We start from the raw sequence: 18,159 nt of genomic DNA on the forward strand, positions 1-18,159 counted from the left end.
AATCCCCAACCTCCTTAAAGATTTATTTAATGTGTACGTGTACACTGTAGCTGTCTTCAGACACACCAGAAGAGGGAATCTGGTCCCATTACAGGTGGTTGTGAGCCACCATGTGGCTGCTGGGAATTGAACTCAGGACCTCTGGAAGAACAGTCAGTGCTCTTAACCACTGAGCTGTTTCTCCAGCCACGCTCCCACACCCTTTTCCTTAAACAGAAAACCAGCAAGGTATCTTCTAACATAAGCCCATCTCATCAAAGTCAAAGTATCTTTGCCTACTTACAGCTTACTAGACACTTTAAAATGACCAAGAGCTGAGGTACTTGCCAAACTTCAACAGAACATTGTATATGCAGCCCTACTGAGCTTAATTAAGGTTGTCACTTCTACCGTCAAATGTTTGAAATCCTCCGTGTTTTGGTTAAGCAGACACCAAACAGAAAACTTTCTGGATGTTACTAGACAATTAAGCAAACTTTTATTGAAGCTTACATTGTGGTACAGAAATACATTTCAGCTGATTAAAAGTCCAACACCAACAAAGAAATTATGGCACCAAAACTTCCCCACCTGTAATCACACTAGATCACTAGTCCGCCTGCTGTTTTTTTTTTTCTGGGCTTTGTTCCACGCAAACCCTGTGCAATTTCCAACATTCAAATTCTTAATTTCATAAGATGGGGGAGTCAGACCTCAAGCCAAAGTCTACTGGGTTACAAGACCCAGCTCAAATAAGCACTGGCCCTCCAAACAGCAATTCAAACTAGGTGTGCTGAGCTCATTACAGAACAGACCGATAAAGCTGACTGAAGGCTTCCCCAGCGAAGCGTTCAATCAACACTGTGTAAAGTAAAAATCCAGACAGTGTTCCAACCACTTGATTTCAAACCAAGTAGATTCCATGCTTAGAAACGCTAAAAAAGTGTTTCGTTCGTTATAAATACGGAAGGAACAAGGCATCACTGCGCCAGTCCAGAAACTGCCAAGGAAACGGTGGGAGGGCAATAAATAGGGAACTTCATCTAGTTTGCTCTTTTCTGCTTAAAAATGCCACTAACAGGCCAGCTCTTGAAAGCCCGCGTCTCTGGTACCATTAAATGTCAGAATACCGTGCTGTTTCCTCCATTCTCCAGGCCGAGTAACCTGAAGAGTCCTCCCTGCGGCCGGTCAGCCATTCATTTGATCATCTGAACGCCATGGTGAAAGACCAGAGAGAACAGCCGACATTAGGACAGGCAGGAAGTACAGACTCTCCTCTGAACAGAAACTTCCTTTAGTAAAGTGGTGGCAATGGCGGCACTTACAGAGGTGAGAATCCTTAGGTTAGATTTCTGCTCTGACTTGGTGGGCATCCCTATCACTGCTCAGTGAGTTAGTGAAGGCATGGTGGGCACTCCACTGTGAGAGCTCATCGGAGTGCACTGCACAGCCCATCACTGCCATGGGTTGGTTCTCCTTGCTCACCCCGGGACTGGATTCTTTTTATCTGATACTTTCACTTCCGTCATTTATCTCCCACAGAAGGGCATGCCAATAGCGAGGCCACATTCTATGTCTTAGGGAAAAATGAGCAAGGGACCGTCTCTGAGCTCCCATCTGGGGTGAAGATTACAATGTAAGCCCACAGTGTGACCGTGTATTGCTTCATCAGGGGTAGTGAAAAACCCATAGGACTATAAATGCAGGAGCAATTACTAAAACAGTAGAACACAAAACAAGCAACTGGAATCATTTCCTTACAAAGACTCAACTTGTGGAAGAAAACTTTAATTGCCATTGCATAAGACACCTGTATGAAGTAGAAATCGGTTTTGAACATTAGTAGAGAATATGCTCTAGAAAGTGGAGGTAACTGGATGTAAAAACTCTGGCAGCAAATAGAACAGTCGCCGATGGTCAGCTGAGGCCGCATCTAATGGGGACGAAAGCCTTGTCTGTGGGGGATTTTGGACGATGCCTGCAGAAATATTACGCTGTGCATAAACCAAGTCGAATCGTTTTCACAAGTGTCGTAAAGATTCATACAGTCAGAGTTCTTTTCTACATGCACTTCAGTTCCACAGCAAGAGTGGCATAGAACACCTAAACACAGAAGAGAGCATTCATGCAAGATATCTAACTCCTTGATATAATAATGCATACACTTCAAAATGATTACACTATCATTACACCTAGGGCTTTCTGCAGCTACAAGGTGGTGGTCACGGTCAGCATGGCCCCCAGGATCAACATCTAGAAAGCAGCCACCACCTCCTGTGTGTCTTCTCTTTTTGCGTTTTTTCTTTTTCATTTTTCCTAATCAACTCTGTTGTTGCTGTTTCTTAGCAAAACTGGTAAAAACAAAATTGTAATCGTTGAACATAGCGCTCTGGCAATCAAGACGTTTGAAACCGTCAATCTTCTGGGGCGAAGAAAGCACTGTGCGACACTTAGAACTCTGGGGAAACGAAACAAACATTAGTACTTCTGACTACCAGAATATTCCCACACAAAACAGTAATACCACGAATAGACGACTATCTTAAACCGCATTTTGAGCTGGAGAGATGGCTCAGCAGTTAAGAGCACTGACTGCCCTTCCAGAGGTCCCGAGTTCAAATCTCAGCAACCACATGGTGGCTCACAACCATCTGTAATGGGATCTGATGTTCCCTTCTGGTGTGTCTTAACTGTGCATTTTAAAAGAGTGTGTGTTTGTGTGTACATGCCCCTGGGCAAAGTGGGCAAGCAATTCTCATTGTGAGCCTCCTGCAATGGGTGCTGAGATGAAGCTGAGTGCCTTAGCTACTGATCTCTCTCCCACCCCAAGGCGTGGCAGTTTGTTTGTTTATCTCCATTTGGGCTGGGAAGCAGGGTTGTCAACAGGGTTGTCAACAGGGAGATCAGCGGAACAGGAGCTCATTAAAAGGAGAGCTATACAGAATAGGACTGCTAAAAACCTAATGAGCCATCACTGCCAGGCAGCACAGGGAGTGGCCCTGGGACACATCTCGTCACTGTGTCACCTTGTAACAACCACACCAGTTGCCTAGCATATATAAGACACTGAATACCCAAAAAGGAAAAAAATAAAACAGAGGTCAAGGTACCTGATTAACAAACAAGGTGGTCACAAACTTTCCTGGCTTGAAGACTTCCACAACTTTCCTGATCAGGTCGTCATAGGAGGTCTGACTTAGGTTTGTTTCAAAGCTAACATAAGAAAATTCTGGTTCTGGAGTGATGTGAATAGTCCAATATGTTCCCTTAGAGAAAAGTTATTAACAGTAAGTTAATATCAAGCAAAGGCTGTTACTAACAGACAGGAGAAGACACAAATACTTATTCAGACTGCTAGCCACTCACATCCGATTTCATTCCATTCATTGAGTAGCCACAAGGATTGAACAGTGTGGCATCAATGACAGAACCTGGTATCAGGTCACGAATTCCACTCTCACGAGTGACATCCTTTGCAGTAACACCATCTTTCATGTAGAACTGGTCCATAACTGCTGGGTCAAGCTCACTCATCAGAATTTCCAGGGTTTGATCTGGCTGATTGATTACTCGGCTCTCTGGGAGATCCAAAGTGTACAGGTACCTATGTACAAGTAAAACAGGTTTTACTTCAGAGCGGACAGTTTACAGAGAAACTGAGTCATAAAAAACAAAACCCAAAAAAGCCCATGCCCCCTCTTCATAATGCCCACCCATATTTTAGAGCCTCATAGCAGCTGCAGTTGCCTGCATGACATCCGCCTGTAGCGGAAAGGGGGTGCTTCCTGAGCTCCCAATCTTCAGGAAAGACTGGTGGCCTCTGAAGTCAGTTTTCTGTAAGCGTTCTCTCTATCTAAGGGGGCTGATGGATGAAGCCGTAACTGCATGAGTAGATGTGAGCAATGAACATCTATTATTTCTAAGCAGGGCTTCACTGTAGCTATGGCTGTCCTGGAACTCACTCTGTAGACCAGGTTGATCTCAAACCTAAGAGATCTACCTGCCCTTGCATCCAGAGTGCAGTGCAAGATTAAAGGTTTGCACCACCGATGCTTGTGCAGACCAGGGAAGTTATGGGTAGGAGATGAATGATCAGACAAACAAAACTTGCAAAACAACTTCAACAGGCGTGCTAGCATCCTTTAATTCCATCTCTCAGGACACAGGCAAAGACTCAGACACTGGTCTACAGAGCAGAATTCAAGGCCAGCAAGGCACACAGTGAAACTGTCTCCCACAACAAAATTTCCAACTTTGCTTAAAAACACATTTACAGTATTAAAGGACATCCCAGGGCCACACACAGGCTAAGTACATTGTACCACTGAGCTAGACCTCTTATCTTTTCTCCTTTTTATTTTATTGCACTAAGTTGACGTTATTGGTCTTCCCTCTTGCCTCAGCCTCCAGAACAGCTAGGATTAACTGGGGTAGGTTACTAGGTCTAGCTTAGAACACCCTTCTCCCCCCCCCCACACACATAGGCAACAAAGCCAAACTAAAACTACATACCAACAGTCAGAATTCATACGTCCCATACAATATGCTGCTCCATCTGTGAGGAAAGAGGATTTTTCTTAAAAACAAATCACTTAATAGCACCAGTGACGGGAAATTAGACTGAATCCTAACAGGAAAAACATCTGCGTTGCTGTCTTGTTTCCATGAATGAGTTTACAGGGGCTACATGGGTGTTCTGTGCCCGCACATCAGAGGCAGCAGATCCATTACCGCGCTGGTACCACCAATCAAATCTAGGTCCTTTCTAAATCACTCTACACCTCCCCTTTGCTGTGCAGGCATTTTATCTGGCTGCCACTGATGCTGGTGACCTTGTAGAATGCTTACCTTCTTCCTAAAAATCCCACAGGGCACTTTTCATAGCTGTTTTACTTACATATTCTTCCCAAACGGTTTCCAGTTTTCCCTTAGTCCAGTAAACCAACTTGGAAATGGCGCTAAATTAAGATCCACCTCTCTGGCAGCATATCATAACTTTTTTTTTTTTTTGGTTCTTTTTTTCGGAGCTGGGGATCGAACCCAGGGCCTTGCGCTTCCTAAGCAAGTGCTCTACCACTGAGCTAAATCCCCAACCCCAGCATATCATAACTTACAGGCAAGTGTCTCAAGTCTTATTTCTTGTAGTGTTGAAGATCAATTCAGGGCCTCATGCATGCTACACGTGTACTCACCACTATTTGTGAGCTGTACATACCTAAGTCCGCAGAACAGGCCGAGTTACGAGCCATGGGGATCCAGTCTCTGCCTCCCTAGCTCCAGCATTAAACTCCTCCAGGCCCAATACCTGGCGCCTTTGCTTTTATTTTAAATGTAGGTACGGAGATCAGATTTGGGTCCTTGTGAAGCAAGTTCACTTACAACTCCTTGAGCTATCTCCCTGGCAACTGTTTTTGAAACATTATCTGGTCCACTCGGGCCCTGAGTGTTTAACCTCAAGCATCCCTGCAGTCTACTTAGTCGCCATGAGTACGGTGCACGCCCTACTGCCTCACTTGCCACAAACTCACTCTGGCCACATTATTTTCACAAGTGCATAATACAATTGTACTGTTTTACCCACACAACTAACATGTCTGAAGTCTTTATAACATCCAGGTAAGCAGAACATAAATAAAATGAACCCCGCAGCATCAAGCAGTATAAACAACTCCTGGGTTCCAGGCCAGATCCAGACCAGCACGGGCTATCATGAAACCCATCTCAGAAACAAACACAAAACACCCGCCCAGCTCTAAACGACAAGAGTCATTATACTCTAGGTTTACTTACTTGGGAAAATTGCATTAAGAAACTCGATTTCTTCCTGGAAATTCCGGTGTGGGTACCCTTGGTGAGAAGGCTTCATGAAATTCTTACGAGAATAAAAGAAGCTCTTAAAAAAGAGAGAAAGAGAGAAAGATCTTTAAGATTAAAGTTTGTTTCCCAGCATTCATGGAGACTCAAAAGCCACTCTAACTGTAGCCCCAGGGATCAATGATGCCCTATTCTGTCCTCATGAGCACTAGGGCACACATATATGTTATAGGCAAGACTCATACAAATTGACAAGCAAGCAAGCAGGGTCTCATTGTGGAGACCAGTTTGTTCCTCCTGCCCCAGCAGCCCCAAACCAAAGCTGGGATTGCAGGTGTGCAGCCACCAAATCCAGCCTGGAGGACTGGTTTCTGTATATTGACCAAAGCTATGGGACAACATAGGTCAATATATTGTGCATGTATGTGTACCATGTGTATATGTGGAGGTCAGAGGACAAATGTGGAGTCACCTCTCCCCTCTTTGGTGGGCTCTGGGGATAAATCGATGACAAACTTGCATGGTAAGTGTGCTCAACAGTCAGCAGCACAATCAAGTGCCTATGCTTAACTTTCTCACGAGGATGGTGGAGTCCTTATCAAATCTATGCTAGGGTGGCAATGGTGGTTCACAGCTCTAGTCTTAGTACTAAGGACACTAAAACAAAGAGGATAAATTTGAGAGCAGCTAGGGCTCCAAAGCCAGACTCCCCCCCCCTTTCCCACCCACAACGCAGGCTGGGTATGCTAACGTGTAATTCCAGAACTCTGGAAGAAAAGGCAGAAGGATTGAGCTTGAGCAAGCCTGGTGAATAACATTTCCTCTATTACAAAACAAAAGAGCCAAAGCCCAGGATTAACCTGGCAGGCAGCAGTTTAGTGACAGCATTTGACTAGCATGTGGAAAGCCTTGGGTTCAATCCCAACCACAGGTGCAAAGAAACCAATTCTGAGATTTTAATGACATTCCATTCCTTGAGGTAAACCATTAAACTCCATCAGAACGGAACACTCAGTTTACACAATGTCTGCGTACTTACTTGAATCGAGTCAAACCCACTGTAGTCCCTAGCAAGCTTCAACAGGGGAACCAGTGCTTTCAGTAAGAGGGTGGTACCACATGTCTTCAAAATGAAACGTCTCTTGGAGACAAACATGCTACTCTCACTGCAACAGAAAAAGCACAAGGGCATCACCACTGCATCAGGTGTTACCGAGAGTACAATCAGCACGTCTGTTTTTAATCACTGTTGGATGTATTTATGTATTTAACCATCCAAACCAAACTACCACCAAAGTAGAAAAACAATTAGCTTTATATCCTTCTACAGCTTATGACACGCACCCATTCCTTTCTAATCTCCCAAGTCAGCCTTTCTCATTCTCTTCCACTCACGGCCATACATGACTATTGGCTGGATTCAGAATGTGTGAGGTCACACACATTTCACCTCAATCTGTATAACCTTGCTAATAATTAGCATAGGTTCCAAGTCCAGCCATTTCCCTGCCAGGGTGTGATTTACTTTACCGTGAACAGTATTTGGCTTTGTGTGACGTTCGTTCTCATGTCTGGACACCACACGAGGGCCTGACCAAGCACAGCTGATGTCGCTGTGCCTACTGCTATTTACTACATTCACAGCCCACCTTGTCATGGGCACCACTGCTCACTCCACTGTTTCTTAACTGCTCCAAGTAGATAAAAAGATTCCTAAGGAAATCAATGTTTTTACTTATTACATCTGTGTGGCACAGTTTGCAAGTTAGTAGTTTGATAAACATCTGCCTATGCCAAGCATAAACTTAGTTTAAGAAAAAAAAAAGAAGATACAATGTATACAGTATTTAACCCAAGGCCGACTAAGGCCCATCTAAACTAAGCACCCAAAGTGCTTATTGATTAAACTGACTTCACACCAATTTTAAAAGGTTAACAATAATGGCTTTTGTATATACACTAATACAGCAACCCGGTTGTAATGAGCAAAATTTCAAACCTTGGCAGAGATCAGTAGGAGTGGGGTAGATATTAGAATTGTACTTATCATTCCTTATCTTTCATCCGACCGATATTGCTGCTAACCATGTGGTAAATATGGCCACAGTCACAACGAGCTGCCAGGCAAGGCTTAAAACAAAAACCTACCTAGAAACACAGGTCACAGTCCATACCAGATGGTAAACTGAAGAACTAAAGCAAGGATCTCAGAAGCACGCGAGGACGGCTACTTACTTCAGGCCACGCTGCACGGCACCTACCTGAGTACATAAGCTTCCTGCTTGTCAGTCTTTGTCACACTTATGATCGAGCACTGCACATCCTTCAGAAGGACATCCCACTCGGATCTGTCACCAACAAACAGTGATTAAGGTGCTTATCTCCACCACCTTCCTGTTCAAGCAAACCTTTGCCCCCCACTGCTAGAGACTGAACCCCAGTCCAAATGATAGGCAGGCAGCACCCTGCCCAGGTTCTATTTCTAGTTTTTAATAGAGATATCAACACAGTGATTAAAACCATTTGTCCATTTACTTACTTTGAGACAGGACTGTCCTGGGCATGCATCATGTACACAGGCTGGCCTCCAGCTCAGATGCACGGTCTATGCACTACACGCATGCAGTGCCCACAGGAGCCATAGCAGGGTGTCAGACCCTTAGGAACGGAAGTTCCAGACGGTTTCGAGCTGCCACATGGTGGCTGAGACTCAACCTCTTTATCAGGGAGTAATTTTTCCATCCACTATCTAAGCAAATCTCACACGTGCGCGTGACACACTCACACTCACACACTCTCACACACACTCCACATACTTCCTTGTTGGGGTCTGAGGCCTTTACATGAGGTACAAACGCCCTTGGCCTTATGTTGCCAAGGGCCTCCTCAGTAGCAGCTGTCCCGTGTAAGAAACACTGGCCCGGGCGCTAGAGTAGTGTGTGATCCTAACCGGCTGCTGTCTCTGCCGGCCACCAGTTCCAACACTACGCTAACATCTGTAATCAGACTTACAAACAGACCGACGAGTGCAGCAGTTACTACTACAGGCAGGCATCCCTACTGCACTGTTTTCTAATAATGGTACCCCAGGGTACTTCCTAAACAGACAACACCAGCAACAGAGCTTTCCCATCCAAGAGTCACCACGCCTCGTAATGTTAGAGCACATCACTGCTCCAAGGCAGATAAATCTCTCATGAAACTGCTCAGTTCTGCCTTTAATCGACACAAATAACCATATACACGGATAGACTACTGTAGGTTCTAGTAAGGCTCTGCGCACACGCACGCGCGCACACGCACGCGCACACACGCACACGCACACACGCACACACGCGCACACACACACACACACACACGGGGGCGTGGGGGGGTGTGCTACTGTGGTCAACTGTTTCAACCCTGGTTTTTGGTTGAGACAGGGTCTAACTGTATAGCCCTGGCCGTCCTTCACTTACTCGCCTCTGCTTCCCAAGTCTGGATCCCAGGCGTGTTTCCTATCACACTGTGCCCACATGCACAGTGTGACTGCCTTTAATTCTACGTCTTGAGCTTCTGGCTCTAAGTGCATGAGCCTTCATAAGTAATCACTCGGTTGAGAAGTCCAACTGTTTGACCTGAGACCTTTATTCAACTGCTTCCTTTCATTCCAAGACAGAAAAAAAATGAGGACTACTTTGAGTATCACTGTCACTTGAGGTAGAAGCATGCCGGGTTGCTACAATGGAGGAAGCACAATAAAGTTGCCTTAGGTTGAACAGCATAGGCAAAGCCAGGCACTGTGCTCAGTGCCCGTGAATAGGCTTAAAACCTAGCACCAGAGAGGCTATGGCAGCTACAAGCCAACCCCAACCTCACAATACTCAGGACCCACCCAGCACACGTAAGGCTGAGCGCCAACCCAGCTTGCCCTTCAAAGTAAAAATGCACACGATAGTGATAGTATGACCTGCCCCACCCAGTAAGGTTTAGAACACTGCCCCAGTGCAACTTTCAGTAGCTTAGAAAAAGAAAATTCCACCAAATCCTATAAATAGATAAACCAAGGGTACGTTAGCATTAGTCATAAATATTCTTACCATTCTACCTAAGTCAAGTGCTAAAAAGGTTCAAAAGGACTTGGGTCTGATTTCCAGCACCCACAAGTGAGGCCCATTAACTGGAACTCCAGTTTCAGTGTTATGCACGCAGGCAGAAAACCCAAATTATACATGAAACACTTTAAAGGTAGGTTGTTGATGAGGCCCGAGGGAAAGGGTTGCTTGGTTTAACAAGTACAGGTTACACAAGCTAAGGACTGATGAGAGCTTATCTGGAAAAATTAACTATACACTGCACACATACAGACCTTTATCTCTTGCTCTACCACACCATTAGTCTTCATCATCTTTACACTGCATAAGTATACATACTTATTTATGTATAAGTAAGCTGTAGACATTTAACAAAGCCCACAGGAAATCACAACAGTACTGGTGGGAGAGGGAATGAGATCAGACAGAGCAGTCACACTCTAGTCACCTGAAAGGCTGATAAAACCATGGCACAGACTCCCAGACCCAGCTGAGCAGAGATCTCCACCAAGTTGTCCAGAGATCTCAATTCACAAACCTAAGTGGTTACACTGCATATCACACTCCCCAAGTGGCTGGTTTCAAAGTCCAGTTTACCTAGTGACTGTTTAAAACTCAACTGACGCCAAAGCAGTGAGCACAAAGCCTGACTAAGGAAAGTCTGTTTCCGAGTCATACTATACTCAGATCACCTAACCCTAACTAACCCAATAATTGGTCCACGTGTCAAAAGTAACTGAGGGAAGGATAATGGCTGCTTACAGGACATCCCATGCTCTTTTGGCCTCCGAGGGCACCTGCATGCAAGCACACAAACCTCTAAACCAAACTTGTCCCCAATTTATCTGTGCTATTTTCTCTATTGCTGCCAGTATGCTCAGTGTATACTTCTTACACTGAGATTAATAATTTGGGGTCACCAAGATGACTCAGTAGCACCTGAGTTTGACCCCAGAACCAGAGGGGAAAGGGCGATGGGAAGAACAGAGCTGTGCTAGCTGCCCTCTGCCCCACAGGAAGAAACACTTGCACACGTGCAGCACAAAACAGCTGCTGTGGGAAGCTCACACTAAAAGGGTTTCTGGCAACGCACTGTAAATTTTGTGTAAAACGACCAGAAAGAACTCCTATACCCGTGCAACAGTAGTCAAAGAAATGAGCTCAGAAAGTGTATGATCTTTAACAACGACAATCCTTTACTCAAAATTTTATCTTGCTTATAATGTCCCTTAAAGTAGGCTAAGAATATCCCACCAATTCTAAATATTACTTCTACCATCAATTTAAAAGTCTCTAATATTTTTCAAATAATGCATTTATCTTCTCCATTGCCAGGGGAATTTCCCACCCAACTTCACCTTATTACTGAGAATAGACCAGTCTCATTTTTGGACAGGCTTCCACTGTTGGTCTGTATGGTCAAGTGGATTCTAAAGCCCACCCCACACAGACCGTTCCTCCCTCAGCCATCTATCTACATCACCCACACCACACCTCTCCATCCAGTCAAGTCATTGTTTAAACCAACTGCATCAGCCAAGGTTTTCCTTTGTTAAAGGGTTGCACACTGGGCGACGGCTCAGCCTGATGGCACTGTAGGCTGGGTGCAGCAGCAGGGGGATCCTCACCTCAAAGGCCAGCCTGGTTTATATAAACCGAGCTCCAAGACAGACAAGACTGCCAGGACTCTGCAGAAAGACCCCTGCCTCCGAATAAATAAATGAACTCAGGATTCAGCACACCCATCATCCAAGTCAGGCAGTTCACATCTGCCTGTAACTCTGGCTAATGGAGCCTGACACCCCCTTCTGACTGCTACCAACACCTAATCAAGTGCACACCCTTCAAATAAAAGCAAAAACAATAAATCAAAGCCTATAAAAGGAATCTCTCATTTGCTTAGGGTATGTCAGAAGACGGAGTACTCTCAAAGGCTAATAATGTCTTTTGAACTTTGTCTTGGCTTAGAAAGATGGATCCATTTTGCCTAAAGAATCTATTCCCTCACACCACACACAAAATATCCAATCCCATATGTAATATAAAATCAAAACCTTCAGGAGAAAACGTCTTCCAAACTCTGAGATTAGCAAGAACACTTGAATGGGGCCTAACAAGAGTTACCAGAGAAAATTACTACCAACAACTAAACCGGGTGTGTGCACACTGGTGGGAGCGGCCAGCTCCCTTCAGACAGGGCTCACCAGCCAGCCCATGGCATTACTTGTCCTGCCTCCCTGCCACGGTTACAAGAACCAACTTAAAATGACACCTGGGTTCTCCTCAGGGTGCAGGTCCTAGCACTTGGCCAAATGTGAGACAGGGTCCTGCTCTTGCCTAGACTAACCCTAACGCCCCTCCCCGAAACCCTACTGCCTTGGTCTCCTGTTGAGATTACAGCACCACTAGCAGCAGGTGGGGCAGGTCTGAAATCTGAAGAGACTGGCTACCACCTCAAATCCTAAACTAAATGAAAGAGAAAGTGAGTCCAAAGTGCAAGTTACTTTCTAAAGAGCACCTCCAAACAGACACAAGGTTGAATTGTTTTTGACATTGTAGATCAGGCAAGCATCAAGTTCATTAAGATCCACTGCCTCTGAGCTCTAGGATTAAAGGATAAGTCACCACGGTGCACTTGTGTACGTCAGAGGACAACTCTTGGGAGGGGTTTCCTTCAACTTTTTATAAGGGTTTGTTTTGGGGATGAAACTCATTTTCTAGGCTTCTCCGTCAAGTACCTTTACCCTGGGTTCTTGCCAGACGACCTTACAAACCTGAATCTGCTTGCACGGTCCTGACCTGCCTGGACCTTGATTATGAAGACGAGGCTAACGTCTACCTCCCTCCTCTGCCTCCCGAATGCAGGGATTAAGAGCTTGTGCCATAATACACCGCAGCCCGCAATGCTCCTTTATAAGGCCTCTAATCCACCACTGCCCAGTCTTGTCAGATTAGTCTACAGCTCCTAGTTGTACAGAACTGAAATCTTACAGCGTGTGTGCTTGTCAGGCTTCTTTTCTCAGCAGATCTGCTTACATCAGTCAGTCAGTACTCGTGTGTTGCACAGAACAATGGTTCAATTATTGCTGGGTAGCTTTCTCTTATGTGGTTATACAACTATCCACTTGTTTGAATTTGTTTCAGGATCTCACCATGTAGCACCTGACTGGCTTGAAACTCACTTGTAGAGTAGCATGGCCTCTGCCTCCCCAGTGCCACCAATTCCTAAGGACCTCCCCCCATAGATTTGCAGCTTGGGAGTGATCGCCAAACTGCTATTAAAACTCTCACGTTGTCATAATCAATTGGATCTTAAACGATCAGGCCTGGTCACCTAGTTTAAGGCGTTTCCCTGCTTCTCATGACAATGCATTCCCTATTTCTAAAGCTACCCTCTGACTAGGCTTGTGTGAAAAGGCTTCAGGCTCGGACAGCTTCTTTAACTGCCCACCCGTCTAACCTCAGCCTTTAGTCTCTTCACATTTTGGTGGTTACTGAGTTCAGCACTGACAGGTAAGGACTTTTTGGTTATCAAATTTATTATGCAATACAACAAAGTTAATGAGTTCCAAGACCAGCCTGGTCTATGTAGTGAGTTCCAGGCCAGTCAAGGCCACACAGAAAAACTGTCTCGAAGCAACCACCACCCTGAAAGGTGGTTTAGCTACATACAACTGCTTTTTGACAACTTTCATACCTTGCATTCTATATCGATGTTTTCTTACCCAGCCTTGGCCTAAAAAGGAATAGAATCAAAGGCTGTTAACACCTTAACTACTTACTGTAAATGTCGTTTTTCATCCCACTACTCATGGTTATTACTTCCATTTCAGAAAAGATGCAAACCTGTGAGCCCCTGACTAGGTGATTTATCCACTGGTTTTCCAGGCACTTCTTTAGAGCCTCTAACAACCAGTGCACCCTCAGCTAGATGGTCACTGAAAAAGCCGTCAACTTTCAGTTCTTTCCAACAGACTTCAGCTCCTATGTGATATATAACAACCACATCAAAACAAAACAAAAAAATTTCAGTTTCTTGTTACACATCCACCCACACGTATAAAGGTAGTTTTACAGAAAGCACAGGTCGGTGGTGGGTCTCCCAAGGCAGAGGCAGGTGAATCAGGTCAGCCAGGGCTACACAGAAACCCTGGGTAGGAAAAAAATAGCCTACCTTTTAAAAAGCTCCATCCTTCCTCTACTCTGAAACCACTTTAATCAAGCGTTACTATATTTTAGCGTTAATATATATTATTTTATTCTATCGATGTTTTGCCTACATGTATGTGCCCCACAGGTGTGCAGTGCCTTCAGGAGTCAGAAGAGGGCGTCAGATCCTCCAGAATCCCCCAGAATGGTTGAGCTGCTATGTGGGTGCTGGGAATTGAATCCCGGTCCCCTGGACAGCCAGTGCTCTTAACCTCTGATCCATTTCTAGAATCCCACTCTGGCATTTCCAACTAAGTTGAGAACGAAAACCTTCCCATTATCAAGGAGAAATACTATGTAGATTCATGTCAAGTTCCAAATGTCTTTGTAATTTCCTAGCGCGTCCCTCTTTCAGTCCATCCTGAGATTTTCTAGGAAATAAAATTAAAACACTAGCTTGTCGTGGCGCCTACCACAATCAGCTTGCCATTTGTAAAAGGAGTAAGGAAGCTTCTCCAGGCTTGCTATGAGAAAACGCGAAGAGTGTTTACAACTGAAAATGGCACACGCCTCGCGTGAGGATCGAAAACTGAGACCTCAGCGACTCGGGTACATTTCTGCCCTACAATGGAAACGTTTGCAGCAACTACTAAGAACTGCGTTTCCCAGTGTGCCTTAAAGTCTCGGCAGCACGTGGCCGCCTGGATTCTCTTCTCGCTTTTTGTCAGAGGACGGTTGCACCGCGCAGCCAACATTCCTAAAACGCCCATTGGTCCACACCCTGGGGCCAGGCTCCGGAGGGGCCCAGGAGCTCATTGGTCCGCCTCTCAATGAACCGGACCACGCCGGTTCCTCCGCCACTCCAGCCGCGTTAGTGCGCCTTAGAGCACAGCGGAGCCCGCATACCCGCCGCCAAAGCCTGCGACTGGTGTCACCGCCGCCGGGTCCGTGCATCCTCGGTGTCACCCGCGCTTCTAAGCTCGATTCTCATAGCGAGGTCACCAACAGCTCTCCGCACCACGTCCCGTGCAGCGTGTGATCGCCCGGGCGTGATTAGGGGCCCCAGGCTTCCTTTGCTTCGGCTTAAGGCATCAAATAAAATAGCTCTCCGGGCTGAGCCGCTTGTACCTCTGGAAAGCAGGCAAACCCTCCTCCACCCCTCCGCGCTCTCCCCGACCTCGCCTCGCCTCCGGAACAGGTTACATAGCCCAAGGTCAGGAGCCTCCGGGGCAAAGCCCAGAGGGTCCCGATGCCTCTGCTGCAGGGCACGTCGGGGCGTCGGCGGGGCCGGGCACTGCGACACGGCCACTCCCGCCCAATCCCACCGCCCGAGCGAGCGCCACGCGCGGCCGCCTACCCCGCGGCGGGAGGCCTGCTCGCCGCCCGGCGGCCGCCCAACTCGTGCTCCGCCCGCCCCTCACCCGCACGGGCACGCCGAACCGAGCCACACCTGCCGGAGGGCCGCGCGCCCCCCGCCGGGGCCCGGTCTGCTCGGCTCCCCAGTCCGCCGGGGACGTTACCTGAGCACGCGGCCGCGCCGGCCTCCTCTCCTCCCCTCCCCCAGGCGCAGGCGGCCCCGCAACGGCGGCGGGAGAAGCCAGTTCCCGCCCGCTGACCTGGCCCCACCTGAGGCCGCCACTCCTGCCTCGCAGGAGGCGACGGCGAACCACCCTCAGGCCCCAGCACCCACCTTGGGATGGTACGAAGGTCCCCAGATCCCTGGCTTGCGTCGGACTGCTGTCTGGAGAACCAGACCTCCAGCAGTTTCTCGGTCCCTTCGAAAAAATGTGCAGCTTCCATCACCGTGAGACTAGCGAACAACCAACAACCACAGAAAATCAACTAAATTAAATCTCTTCTCCCGCCGCTCCTGCCGCCGCTGCGGATTGTTCCAGCTGTGTTACTAAAGTTCAGGTTCCTTTTTTTTTTTTTGCTATAATTTTATATTAACTTTTTTTTAAAAAAAGGACTAATAAAATTTTCCCGGCTATTTTCGTGAGCGAAAGTTGAACGTGAGTCCGTTGGAAATAGAGGCAGATACAGTTCAGTCTCTTGTAGTCCGCTGCTTTCCCGTTAGAGAGAGTTGAGCGAGCGCTAGCTAATGTCGCCGGCCATACTGTGTAAGCGAGGGTTGTGCGTGAGCGCAGACTTTATATAAGCATCCTCCCCCGACAGGCCAGGAAGTGACGCGATCGCCCCGCCCTCGCGTCTCATAGGGGCAGCTTCGTGTCAGTCAAACGTCGCCGAACGCCGGCTGGCTGGCGGAGGGCCCACAGGGGGTGCAGGGGACTACCAGCTTGGTTGCAGATGAAGCTGCCGCTGTCCCTTGAGCGGGAGACCTCACTGTTGTCCGGCTGGGGACTTGGGAAGCTGGGATTGCTTGTGGAGCTGGTGGGGAGAGCCGGAGATAGGCGAGGCTGTCCCACGCTGCATACAGCTGGGTTAGCAGAGAACACGAGGGATTCTCGAGGGGTGTCTGCGGGGCTCGGCGGGGGCGGTGGCCACTGCTGGGTTGGCGTGGTGGCTTTGATCCTGTGCTGTTCCTCCTTTCAGCCGAGGTGCTTTTTTTTTCTTTTAAACCATTTTTTTTTTCACGTGTTTCCTCGAGAGGAACGCAGCCAAGGCAATAAAATTCAGCGTTTGTCAGTGACGTACGTGTTGCCCGGGGTCGGATTGGAATGCGCTTTAATTCTGCTTGTGCTTTATCTGCTGTGGGAATGAAGGCAGCCCTCGACGGGTTTACACAATAGCCAGAAGCGCTGTCTTCCTATTTCAAAAGAGAAAAGAGAAAAGCAACGTGGCGCCCAGCCTTGGAGGGCTCTGGCGCTACCTACCCCCAACCGTGTGCCTCGCCTAGCTTAGGACTTGGCTGAGGTCCAGCAGCCACCTATCCACCCATACTCCATTAGGTCAACTGGTGGATATTTAGTTCGCAAAACTTTCTAGGAATTAGCTTTATTAAGTATAATACGAGGTTATTTGATAATATTTTGCTTAGGCTATTCTTCCAGGGGTGAACTAATTGAAAGTATTCCTCTCAACCAGCAGTTATCCCGCAAATTTACAATGCTATCTCAAATGCCTAAAAAGGATCTTCACGGGTATATAATAATAATATAAACAGGTATCAAGGAGTTTTCATTAAAGATAATCTAAAGTGTAAATTAAGGGTCAATTCGAAGTAGGTTTTTTTTTTTTTTTTAATCTTGAGTAGCAAAAGATGTTAACAAAGTTATTACTTGGAAACACTGGGGGACAGTCCCCAAGCTCATAAAATTAAAAACTATTATAGTAACAAGACAAAGTGACCTATTATCCTTAGAGAAATGCACTGCAGAAGACACTGTTGGCTAGCTCTTGCCTTACAAGAGCATGGATTCATATGTCTATGAAATTTGTTGAGAAAGGACCTGTGTGATGAGGGAGATACATGTTCTTAAAAGCATACAACTCAAACTAGGGATAGGGACAAAATACAATAAATGCTATTTATTCTATTATAATAGTAACTCGAGGAGGATGTAGTTATACTTGAAATAAAGATTAAAGGAATATTTCCATGTTTTACAAGCTATTCAATTATTTGATGGTTGCTTATTGAAAAGAAGACTGCCTACAAACCTCAAACACTAATTGTAGTATAAGTATAATTTGGCTTATAATTATTTATAATTAGTTGCTTTTTAAGTTACTATTATGCTTTTTCCTAACCTAATTTAAGTTAACAAAAGTGCCAAGAACCTTGGTGAGGTAAATTATTGTCAGAGAGAGGCTAACTTAACCAGTGTCAATGAATTGCGTTGCTTCTTTGTAAAAATGTATAATTTTCCTTAAGGACTATTCTACTGAAGCTCAAATCACTTGTACTTTTAGCTAAGGTAGTTCATTTTTGCTTAGATATTTCCCAAAACTGATTATGTCCAAAGTTGTCATCATTCCTAGACTAGTCTCTATCAGTGACCATTCTTTCCACTTTGAGAGGGGTGGGGGGCTCAGTTGTTGAGAGCAGTTGTTGCTCAAATGCTGGCTTATCACCATCTGTAACTCCAGGTCTAGGGCACCCCACACCCTCTTCTGACTTCAGTGGGCACCAGCAAGATCAAGATGTATATCTCTATATGCAGGCAAAGCCTCATACCCATAA

General features: G+C 46.2%; 1 protein-coding gene across 1 annotated transcript; it reads right to left on the reverse strand.

Annotated features, from left to right (window-relative positions):
- Positions 1–453: 453 nt before the first annotated feature.
- Amd1 (adenosylmethionine decarboxylase 1) lies at positions 454–16,141 on the reverse strand. Its single transcript, XM_032888397.1, has 8 exons — positions 15,706–16,141; positions 8,055–8,141; positions 6,833–6,959; positions 5,770–5,872; positions 4,492–4,534; positions 3,346–3,583; positions 3,090–3,245; positions 454–2,437 (listed from the first exon to the last, which is right to left on the reverse strand). Exons 1-8 carry the CDS (start codon positions 15,813–15,815, stop codon positions 2,300–2,302), a joined length of 1,002 nt encoding a protein of 333 aa, XP_032744288.1. The 5' UTR covers positions 15,816–16,141; the 3' UTR covers positions 454–2,299.
- Positions 16,142–18,159: the final 2,018 nt, after the last annotated feature.

This window comes from Rattus rattus, chromosome 18, assembly GCF_011064425.1.
Source record: "Rattus rattus isolate New Zealand chromosome 18, Rrattus_CSIRO_v1, whole genome shotgun sequence".
Classification (NCBI taxonomy): Eukaryota; Metazoa; Chordata; class Mammalia; order Rodentia; family Muridae; genus Rattus; species Rattus rattus.

Coding starts and splice junctions, on each gene's coding strand:
- Amd1 (XM_032888397.1), bottom strand. CDS start 15,815: ATGGAAGCTGCACATTTTTTCGAAGGGACCGAGAAACTGCTGGAGGTC. Junction 4,535..5,769: donor TCTTAATGCAATTTTCCCAA/GTAAGTAAACCT, acceptor CTTTCCTCACAG/ATGGAGCAGCATATTGTATG. Junction 2,438..3,089: donor CCACCTTGTTTGTTAATCAG/GTACCTTGACCT, acceptor TCGTTTCCCCAG/AGTTCTAAGTGTCGCACAGT.